This window comes from Sitophilus oryzae, unplaced genomic scaffold (genome assembly GCF_002938485.1).
Source record: "Sitophilus oryzae breed Bouriz unplaced genomic scaffold, Soryzae_2.0 scaffold_1372_pilon_pilon, whole genome shotgun sequence".
In the NCBI taxonomy this organism is placed as follows: Eukaryota; Metazoa; Arthropoda; class Insecta; order Coleoptera; family Curculionidae; genus Sitophilus; species Sitophilus oryzae.
In genome coordinates, this window is record NW_022146029.1 from 505,461 (window position 1) to 516,927 (window position 11,467).

An 11,467-nucleotide genomic window follows, 5' to 3' on the forward strand; every position below is an offset into this window, starting at 1 on the left:
AACGGCTCGTCGACGGCCTTGTAGCTCGGCTAAATATGCACAGTTGCCAGATTCAAAAGACTTGAATTGGCATCCCATTCTTTTTATTGTGTATAATGCAGTATGTGTTTATTTCTATTCTTCTTTTTTTATCAGATACACTTATATTAATTATTCTATTGGCTATTAAAATAGTTAAGTATATTATTACAAAACATATACATTTTTAATATACACTACCTTATAATGTTAACTAAGAAAATACCTTTAATTACCTTTAAAATTAATAATATACAGGGCGATTGATGGTGATATTTATTAATGCTGGAACGTTAGTAATGAAATATAAGTTTAATAATAATGGAAATAATTTATTAAAATGCAGTACAAAAAATGTTAACTGACTAAAAAATACTATAATAACAAATTTCTTCCGTTTGTCACGTTATTTATATAGACCTAGGTAGATTTTAAAAAGTGACACAGGTACAATTAATTAATAGATCAAATGACTTACCTTAAGGAAATTTGATCCTAATTACACGAACAGTTTTGTCCGAAGTATTACATAATTTCTTACACATAGAGTATTAGTCTCGTGTAGCGAGATCCGTACGACAAGTTTAAATATTAGAAAAAAAAACGCACATCCCTACTCTACTGCCCATCCCTAGTCTCCTGTCATCGTAGCGTCATTCGGTTTAAAGACCTCTGATAGCCTTTGGGTGGGAATTGTACTTATAAATTTGGGGATTGGGTTATGTAATACTTCGGACAAAACTGTTCGTGTAATTAGGATCAAATTTCCTTAAGGTAAGTCATTTGATCTATTAATTACACTTCACAGTTTTGTCCTCGTATTACATAATTTCTTACACATAGAGTAGCTGTTTAAAGACTTAAATAAGGCTATCAAGAGTAATGCAGAACAAATTTATTTTTATATATCAAATTACATAGAGAAAAAACCCATTTTAAATCGAAAAAACTCTTCGAATTAAAAAAAAACATTAAAACCTATAATATTAAATTCAAGTGGTAAACTTATGAATATAATAACATTTTTGTATTGTAATAACATAATAATGGCAACCAAATAAAATAAAAGTAATAAAGGATATATATTAATATATCCTAACATATGAATGAATATTCAGAAATACTGAAAAAAGAGTTCATTCAAGAATTTACGTTAGACCCTTTCAATAATCCTCTAGCAAAAAGGTCTGGAGGGACAGCTAGAGGTCGGTTATAAAACCTGTTAAATGTTGCTGATTTTTCTGTCCATCCAGCTCTCTTCCGAATTTCCTCTACACTCACACCCCCTCTGTTAGCAGCTGACGTAGCAGCATGTCTGACACTGTGTCCTGAATATTGCTCTGTGCTTATTCCACTCATTTTTAAGGTGTGTTTTATCCACCTGCTTATGGTCTGGCTACTTGCTGCATGAAAAGGCCTTTTGTGTGTTAAAATAAGTGTATCATACCCTTCTTCCCGAAATGATTTTGTTTTTTCGATGTAAAAGAGTATGCAAGTTGCCAAACACAATTCTGGCTTGTCCAAGAAGAACGGAATTTTGAGAACAGGTTGTTGTCGATTCTTACCACTGGATTTTATTCTATCTGGAATGAGAATCTCCAGCCTATCCTCAAATCTAATGATGTTGTGAATTTTTATTTTTGATAGAGTTTGAACCCTGTGCGCTGAGATGAGTGCTAGTAGGGTTACTAATTTATAAGACAATTGCTCTAAAGTTAAACGGTCTAAAGGAACTAATTTTTCCAAGAATGATAAAACAGGATACGGATCCCATGTCGTATCATACTTTGGTTTTGGTGGGTTTTGATTATATATTCCTTTCAGGTATCTTTTTATGAGGGGTTCATCAGTGCTAGAAATAGGAAGTATGAAAGACAAAGCTGCTTTGCAGCTGTTTACGGCCGAGAAAGATTTCCCACTTTGCGCTTGTTTATTTAAAAAATTTATGAAGTGGCTTAAGGAGTAAACCCACGGGTCATGGTGTGCCTCTATGCAAAAAACCCACCATCTTTTGAACCAACCATCATAATGCTTCATAGTCGACTCTGATACCGAGGAGACTATTCCTTGAATGGCTTCTTCAGGGAACGACCTTTTCGAAAACGCAACCCTGATAAATGAGCTGCTACCAGGGTAGTGTCTCTCCATAATGGATGTGGTTTTCTGAAAGGAGATAAAATAAGGTTCCTTCGTGGTTTAAAATAAATCGGTTTTGCTATCATAAGATTTCGAAACAACGGGAACCAGGGTTGTGCGGGCCACAAGGGTACTACCACAATTCCCGTTGCGCAATCTGTTACAATTTTATTTAGCATTTTTAAGATCATCGAAAAAGGTGGAAACGCATAGAAAAAATAATTTGTCCAGCTTATTGTAAAACTGTCTACATCCACCGACCCTGGGTCTGGCTTCCAAGAGATATATCTTTTGCATTTTTTATTTAGCTCAGTGGCAAATAAGTCAATTTCAGGATAGCCAAATTTATTACAAATTTTTTGAAAAGCGATATTACTCAATTCATATTCAGTATCAATCTTTTTGCATCGTGATTCTAAATCTGCCTCTATATTATCTTTGGTGTTGATATACGATGCAAACAACGAAAACCGTTTCTTTTCGCAAAATTGCCAAATGTCTTTAGTTACTTTGTGCAATTTTTTGTATTTAACTCCCCCCATTTTGTTAATAAAAGATATGGCTGTAACGTTATCAATTCTGAATAGAATGCTAATGTTCACTTGGTGTTTTGTAAAAGATTTTAAGGCATTGTAAGCTGCTAATAATTCTAGATAATTAATATGCATTTGTATTTCCTGGCTATTCCAGAACCCATGAATATTCACGCCATTGCAGCTAGCTCCCCACCCAATTTTTGAAGCATCTGAAAAAATTACAATGTCGTATGTCCCTTTCATAATTGGATTAAAAGAATGTTTTACGTTATTACACCACCAACGTAGTTCGGTTTTCACTTTTGCACTAAGCAGCATGTATTTATTATAACTGTGTTTTGTTTTAAGAAAATTAATTTTTTCCCGCTCCAAAATTTTTGTGTAAAGCCAGCCATACCTAACAGCAGGGCAAGCAGCTGTAAGAACACCTATTAACTTTGCAAATTCCCTAATTGTGCAGCGAGACTGTGATAACATTTTATTTATATTTTCTATAATCTTTTGACGTTTATTTTGAGGAAGGGAAACAGTCATATTTTCCGAGTTAAAAATAAAACCTAAATATGTACACTCTGTGCTTGGTGTTAATTGACTTTTATTAAAGTTTACTATGAAACCTAATTGTTGTAATATAGATACGGTTTTGTTTACATCTTCAACACCTTGTTTTATGGATGAACTTATTATTAAGATATCATCTAAATAGCATATACAAATAATGCCTTCGGTTCGTAATTTCATTAAAATAGGTTTCATAATTTTTGTGAATATATAGGGTGCTATGCTTAGCCCAAATGGGAGACAATTAAATTGGTAGAGTTGGTTTTCAAATACAAATCTTAAAAATTTTCTGTGTTCTGAATGTATGGGAATAAGGAAATACGCATCCTTTAAGTCAATACAAGTAAATAGGCAATTAGGGTACAATAACTTTAACACCGTGCGATAGTCCTCTAGTTTAAAGTGTGGAGGGTTGAAACAAAATTCATTTAGATGTTTCAGATTAAGTATAAAACGGAACTGTCCGTTTGATTTTTCTCGTAAAAAATATGGAGAAATAAATTGGTTCTTTGTATGCCTGCATGGTGTTACCGCCCCAACACTTAAAAGACATTTTAAGCTATCTAAAATGTTTTTCCCTGGGTTTTTCAACATATTTTTACAACTATTTTGAAAGGGTTGTTGTAAAAATTGTAGTTTTAACCCTTGTATCCAGCTTAAAACTAGAGGATTATCTGTTAGGGTTCTCCACTCATTTATAAAACTCTTAAGTCTACCAGCATATTTCTGACTTGCTATATCTACCTCTAAGGTTGGAATCGGGATGGTGTGTAAGTTTCCGGTTTCCGACGCACAAGGCGGCTTCTCTGATCCTTCCTGATTGTCTTCTGGTCCTGATACTTCCCTTTCTGTTTGAATTTCGATTTGTTCCAAGGGCGCTTGTAGTTTTTTGACTGGAATTTCTGTTTCGGGTTGGCAATCTTTAATTCCAAGGAGGTTTTCTTTAACTCTTTCGTAGATTTCAACTGATCTGCAAATTTTTGTCCAAAGAGGAGTTCATCAATAGGGAACTGCTCTATGGATTTACGTATGGTAGGGTTTACTTTTGGAAGAATAATGTGTCGTCTGTGGCTTGATAAGCTGTGGTGTACGTTTGTCAGCAATTTTGCTGCATTGGCAATATGCTTTAGAAGATCCTTGGATTCTTCAGAGGGCTGTGAAAAGAGCTTATCTAGAGGTATTGCTAGAGCTGAGATTGCCGCTCCTAGCTCGTCTTGGGTACGCCCTAAGAAAGCGTCTTGTCTGAGAACGCTTTCTTCCATTGTGGACTGTATTTCCACATTGAGTCTAGGGGCAGCTAATAATTTGCAATTGCCTACAATTGGATATATATCCATAATTTTTTTCTTTTCATCCCGTTCAATACCAGATTTTAGAAAGTCTTCCCACCTAGATGCTATCTCTATATGGATATCCTCAGCATAAGAAATATCGGCCTTACGTTTAGAGCCTAACAGGTCTAAGGCGTCATTATCTGGTACTGGCAATGGGTTATTTTGGATGTCGGGCTCTCCCCCCCTTTCCTGAAGGGATAACTCACCCTTTTCCATATCACAGTCTAAAGGCGCCTCCTCACTGGAGGAGGATGTCGAACTCGATGAAGTATCCGAGCCTATATCTCTTTGTTTACTAGATTTTTATAATAAACCCTATGACAACTGCGTCAGGGTTGTATTTGAACCAGTGATTGTTTGAAGCTACTGAGCTTCACTAATATGCCATAAAATAATATGCCCATAAATATATGTAGCCTCAGACATCTGAGTTTATCTTATGAAGTAACAATCACTTTCTACTGCTAAATTGCATATTTAGCAGAAATGTGTGGCTACAGAGCCCCAATACGAATAAGCAGTTTAAAAATAAAGAGATATAAAATATTCGTATGCAAACTCAGACATCTGAGTGCATATTATACAGCAATATTCACTTTTTGTTGCTAAATAGCATTTTTGACAGAAGTGTATGGCTACGGAGCCACACTACAAAAAGGCAATTTAAAAATGATGCCTATGTAATTTTGATATGCAGACTCAGACATCTGAGTGCATATCATAGAGCACGTTCACTTTTAATTACTATATAGCATTTTTGGCCGAAGTTTTTGAGCCTCACTACGTGCATATGTAATATTAATATGCAGTCTCAGACATCTGAGTGCATATAATAAAACAACATTCAATTTTACATTTTTTTTTTTTTAATTTGATCACTGGACCAGTATGTAGTTTATGTACCTCTTTTGTCATCTGGTTGACCACTGTGTAGAACCCATTATTATAGACAACCAGTCATACGGGATATAACAAAATGAAGAATGGTGGTGTTTGTGTTTATCTTAACCGATAGAGCCGAAAACAGTTTCGACTTTTTGGGCGTTATTAATTACTTTGCCCACAACACATAATTATGTTGTAAAACTTCGGAATTGTGCCCTGTTCTTCGAGAAATATTTCTTCAAATTCTACTTACTACTGCTTGAAGATGATTCCAGTGCTCTCCGTAGTTTATCCAGCAGTCTCTTCTTTGATTTCTTGTCCCTTTTGCGGTTTTTCGAGCGCCCCATTATCACTAAATTTCACTAATTTATCACTGCGTCTCCCGATCGTACGTATTTCGCAACGACAAAACTAAGAATGACACTACGATGACAGGAGACTAGGGATGGGCAGTAGAGTAGGGATGTGCGTTTTTTTTTTCTAATATTTAAACTTGTCGTACGGATCTCGCTACACGAGACTAATACTCTATGTGTAAGAAATTATGTAATACGAGGACAAAACTGTGAAGTGTAATAATATATTAGTTCGGCATAAAAGTTGCTGTCACGACATGACGACATCGAACAATAAATTAAACGTCCTAAAATAAATTAAAATTATTAATTAAACAAATCTTTATAAAGAAACGCAAGTATATCAAATTTGGGCCCAATCGAACTCCAGGAAATGATATCATAATAGTGTACTATATTATGGTACCACTCGATATGCTTTAAGGTACCATAATATTGCAATGTCATCGAAGATCTGTAGTATACCAAATTTAAGAACAATCGAACGCCATGAAATGGTATCGTAATATGGTACTATATTAAGGTACCACTTTATATGCATCATAGGACCATCATATTACAATGTCACCGAAAATACGTAGTATCCCAAGTTTAAGCCCAATCGAACGCCATGTACGTAATATAGTACTATATTATGGTACCAGTTGATATGCTTCATGGTACCATAATAATGCAATGTCATCAAAAATACGCAAGTATATATCAAATATGAGCTCAATCGAACGCCAGGAAATGGTATTGAAATATGGTACTACATTAAGGTACCACTTTATATGCATCATAGTACCATCATATTACAATGTAACCGAAGATACGTAGTATACCAAGTTTAAGCCCAATCGAACGCCAGGAAATGATATCGTAATATGGTACTATATTATGGTACCTCTTATTATGCTCCATGGTACCATAATATTACAATATCACCGAAGATACGTAGTATCCCAAATTTAAGCCCAATCGAACGCCATGTACATAATATGGTACCAGTTGATATGCATCATAGTACCATCATATTACAATGTCACCGAAAATACGTAGTATACCAAGTTTAAGCCCTATTGCCGCTATGTACCTAATATTGCTATGTCATCAAATATGGTACTATAGAAGGTACCACTTTATATGCTCCATGGTACCATGATATTACAATGTCACTGAAGATATAGTATACCAAGTATAAGCCCAATCGAACGCCATGTATCGTAATATGGTACTATATTATGGTATCACTTGATATGCTTCATGGTACCATAATATTGTAATGTCATGAAAAATAGTATATATCAAATACATATACATATAATCATTATTACCCGTATGATACCGAAAAAACGGCGTCCAGTTGGCTGGAAAAGGACGATCGATGACATTTCCCATGTAAATTTACATATAAAATGACAGCGATATTCATTTCATAGCCATCGCTAACGCCGTTTTTTCCCGATTATACGATATGAACTTGGTATGAACACAATCGAACGTCAGGAAGTGGTCTCTTAATAGTAGAACAATACTTATTATATTGTCGCCGAATTACAATGAAAATTCAGGATTCAATTATACAATCAAACGTCAGGAAGTGATTGTAATTTAGCTCATAAGATTAAATTCCAACTAACATGGCAAACTGAAAAAATCAGCTCTGATCTATTTTAATATGTTTAAATGATGTAGCAAATTTGAAGGTAGGCTTTATCAGGAAGTATTACGATATAAATTACACAATGGCAACACTGCACAAAATTCTTTTAAATTTTGTTTGTAGAAAACTGTTTTCTTTTAAATTTATTGTCCTCTATTATGTAGTAGCGAAACTACCACATCAAAATTTCTGATTTGGAAACAGGCTTTAAAAGCCTGTCTCCTTTTGCTACCTACAATTTTATACATGTAACGAGGCTTCTGTTGCGTAGCTAGATATTCTGTGCCCATACTCACTATTCAGCCGGCCGTATCTCCAGCGGTAGTGTCGATCTGATGCGGAGCGGAAGGTACTGGGTTCGATCCCCAGCCAGTACAGTCGCTTTATTTATTTAAATAAAAATATTTATTTATCTAAATAGGGCGACCAACGAACTGCCACTTTAAGGAAGGCAATGGCAAACCACTTTGAGTATATTTGCCTTGTACAGCCTCTCAAATAGTGTCATTCGGATTCGGCGATAAACTGTAGGTCCCGTGTACTTGTGAAACACTGCTGACACACATCACAAGTACATGCGAGAGGTAGCCGACGCTCTATATAGAGTATGGCACTGTAAGAAGACTCACTATTCGCGGTTCGTCGATTTGTCCATTGTGTTCGTGATATTTCTTTTGTGTTCGTAAATGCGGTTTGGTTTTTTTTTTTCGCAGAATCAAGGCGTTTTTCGATATATTTTTTATCATGCAAGACATTTTTTTAATAAATTGTAACTTTTAATTAGAAACTATTAATTTATTCAAAATACATGAGCTCTAGATGAATATTTGACTGGGAGATGGACTGTCATCAGTTATTTTTGCCTTTGACAGCAAACGAAACAGTTAAATTGATAATAAATGACAACATTTTTTTTTAATTTAGATAGAGGAAAATTGATGACTTATGTAAAATTAAAAAGAAAACAACTGCTTCAAAAAAAATCAAAATTCGTCCAGAAAAGCTATTTTTACTTTTTACTTTACTTCTTTTAGTACGAAATTTGACAGATGTTCAACAACAATAGTTTAACTTCTATTGTAACTTTTAATACAACTCAAAGCAAAAACTGTAGCCAACATCAAAGTTTTCCTAAGGTAAAAAATAAAAAAAATCCTTTATATTTGGGACTTTATCTGTGACACTCTATGTACAAATGAAAATAAATAGCGTTGACAAATATCTTGGTGATCCAACATCTAAATTTAATCTGTGACGGCAACTGCTCCCCGTACTTTATAACTTCTGACCTTAACTCGTGTTTGAATATAAATACACTGTCAAAGAAATGTTTTCCTCAACCCACGGTCAACTTTCGTTTTAGTCTAAAACTCATTTCGCAGGCAGACGCTCGCTAAAAGATACGGTTACCGGCCTCAGGGAAATAAGTAAATGTAGAGCCGCCAAACTTTCAAATGATATTGGTTTGGAGTCAATTGAAAAATTACTGTTGTTGCGAATTGAACGAAAAGATAGAATTGAAAAAAAAGAAAGTACTGAGAAATAAATATGTCAGGGCACTCAAACGACTTACCCCTTTTTGCCCACACTCTTCGGATGCACGTAACGTTTTTGAGCAAATAGCACAAGTAAAAAAAAATCAATTGTAAAAAATTGTTTTTTTTAATGTGTTGGATTTCTGCACTAGTGTTTGCGTCTCTACACACCGGCCGAATGCGTTCTTCTTCTGGTTGTACGCGCACTTTGATCGAGCGCACTGGGCAATAGAGAAATCATCTGAGTTTGAATTTTGAAACGAAGTTGAATTTAATTTAACGATTTATGCGATCATTCTCAACCAAACAATTAATAATCGAATATTGTAAAGAGAAATAAACAAAAAATAAACTATTTATTTTTGCACATCATTCATATTGTACTAATAATTAATAAGTATTGTAAACCCAAACCAAATTAAAGAAAACTAAAAAAAAAATAATGAGATGGGTGAACAACTGTAATTAAATTGGACAAAGTGAATTTATACAGGGTGTTTCAAAACAAATGCGAAAAACTTTAGGGGGTGATTCCTTGTTTAAAATAAAGGGTAGTTTGCTTTATAAACGTTGGGTCAAAAGTCAACCATTAGGGAGATATCGCGGTACAAAGATGGCGGAAAAATAATGTTTTTATTTTTTATCTTGAAAACGAAAAGAGATAGACTAATGAAATTTTATGGAAGCATTACTGTTATGAAAACACACTTTCTGGTAATTTTTTCACTATTTTAAAATGAGTGGAAGGGGTTGAAATAAACTACCCCTATCATTCTTGTTAACGAAATTTAAAGAAAAATCTTATCAAACACATACAAAATAATTAATTTGGATAGTTTAGTTTGTTTAGAAACTATTTTATCTCTTGTGTTTTTTTGATAAAAATCACCGATTTGAAATTAAAAAATAAAATGTAAAGCATTACATGTCAGGACAAAAAACATTTTTAGATTAAGAATCTAGTGATAATAACGATAATAATAATCATCTAGATAATAACGTATTGCAGTAGAGTAATGTCAAATAAAATAATATTAGGAACATCCTAAAAAGTAACAGCGGCCGACTAGATTTTTTCCTAAAAAATTACAGCAGCCCACTAGATTCTTTATCAGAAAATGTTTTTTGTCCTGACATGTAATGCTTTACATTTTATTTTTTAATTTCAAATCGGTGATTTTTATCAAAAAAACACAAGAGATAAAATAGTTTCTAAACAAACTAAACTATCCAAATTAATTATTTTGTATGTGTTTGATAAGATTTTTCTTTAAATTTCGTTAACAAGAATGATAGGGGTAGTTTATTTCAACCCCTTCCACTCATTTTAAAATAGTGAAAAAATTACCAGAAAGTGTGTTTTCATAACAGTAATGCTTCCATAAAATTTCATTAGTCTATCTCTTTTCGTTTTCAAGATAAAAAATAAAAACATTATTTTTCCGCCATCTTTGTACCGCGATATCTCCCTAATGGTTGACTTTTGACCCAACGTTTATGAAGCAAACTACCCTTTATTTTGAACAAGGAATCACCCCCTGAAGTTTTTCGCATTTGTTTTGAAACACCCTGTATATCTATGTTATACAGTATTTTATAATTTTATCTGCTGTCTACTAATATTATTAGGAATGATTAAAATACAAAATGAGCCACTGTTTCAAAAAAAAAACTTTACATCATGTGATGATACTGTGTCTTTATTCCCTCGTTAGAGGATATTCTTTACTTTATATCATGTTTTAAATTTTAGAAAGTATGCAGGCGATACTAACAAATTTAAAAAATAATTTCATATGTGTATTGGACGATTAAGGCATATCTTTTATTCATACCTAACCAAAATGGTATGTTTTAGAATAAAAAGTTGTTCTATTTTTTATATACCTTGAGTTTCTTATAAAATTTCTATTCCAAATGTACTTTAAGAATGGATAACGATTGATTGACCAAATAGTCTGATTGCATTATTTTAATCTCAGTTAATCAAATGCTTTATTGTTCTACGCGGAAGGTTACCAGGATATGATTGATCATGGAACGTGTTAGGCCTAGATTCGGTGATAGCTTTATTTTATTTCAGAAATCTTGCGAACGCCTTGGTCTTGTCATAGACAAAAAATTAAATTTAATAGACACCTCACTCTCCCTGGCCAAGATTTTTTGAACATTTTCTAAAATAACTTAAAGTGTATGTAGTGATATTATTTTTTTTAAGTTTTACTTTGTATAATGTAAATTGTAAAGAACCGTTTAATAATATATTCTGTCTTTTTATAAGTTACTAGCGTGTACCGGCGACTTCGTTCGCGTCGAATTATAATTTGTATTGGTGATGATAAAGCAAAGCAGGCATTTCCATTAACATACAAACTGGAGCAGAATCGTGGTTAATCAATTACCCAACTTTTTGGAACACCCTGTATGATTTTTTAAAAAATTTCAAAATATGTAAAAAAAC

At 33.5% G+C, this 11,467-nt stretch overlaps 1 protein-coding gene across 3 annotated transcripts; it reads right to left on the minus strand.

Moving 5' to 3' along the window:
• Positions 1-712: 712 nt before the first annotated feature.
• Positions 713-5,867, minus strand: LOC115875322. Of its 3 annotated transcripts, none has more exons than XM_030890741.1 (2): positions 5,724-5,867; positions 713-4,863 (listed from the first exon to the last, which is right to left on the minus strand). In XM_030890741.1, the coding sequence occupies exon 2, from the start codon at positions 2,164-2,166 to the stop codon at positions 1,159-1,161; it is 1,008 nt and encodes a 335-aa protein (XP_030746601.1). In that variant the 5' UTR covers positions 2,167-4,863; positions 5,724-5,867; the 3' UTR covers positions 713-1,158. The 3 variants fall into 2 exon arrangements, with proteins under 3 accessions (XP_030746602.1, XP_030746601.1, XP_030746603.1); XM_030890742.1 differs by having other exon boundaries at positions 713-2,181.
• Positions 5,868-11,467: the final 5,600 nt, after the last annotated feature.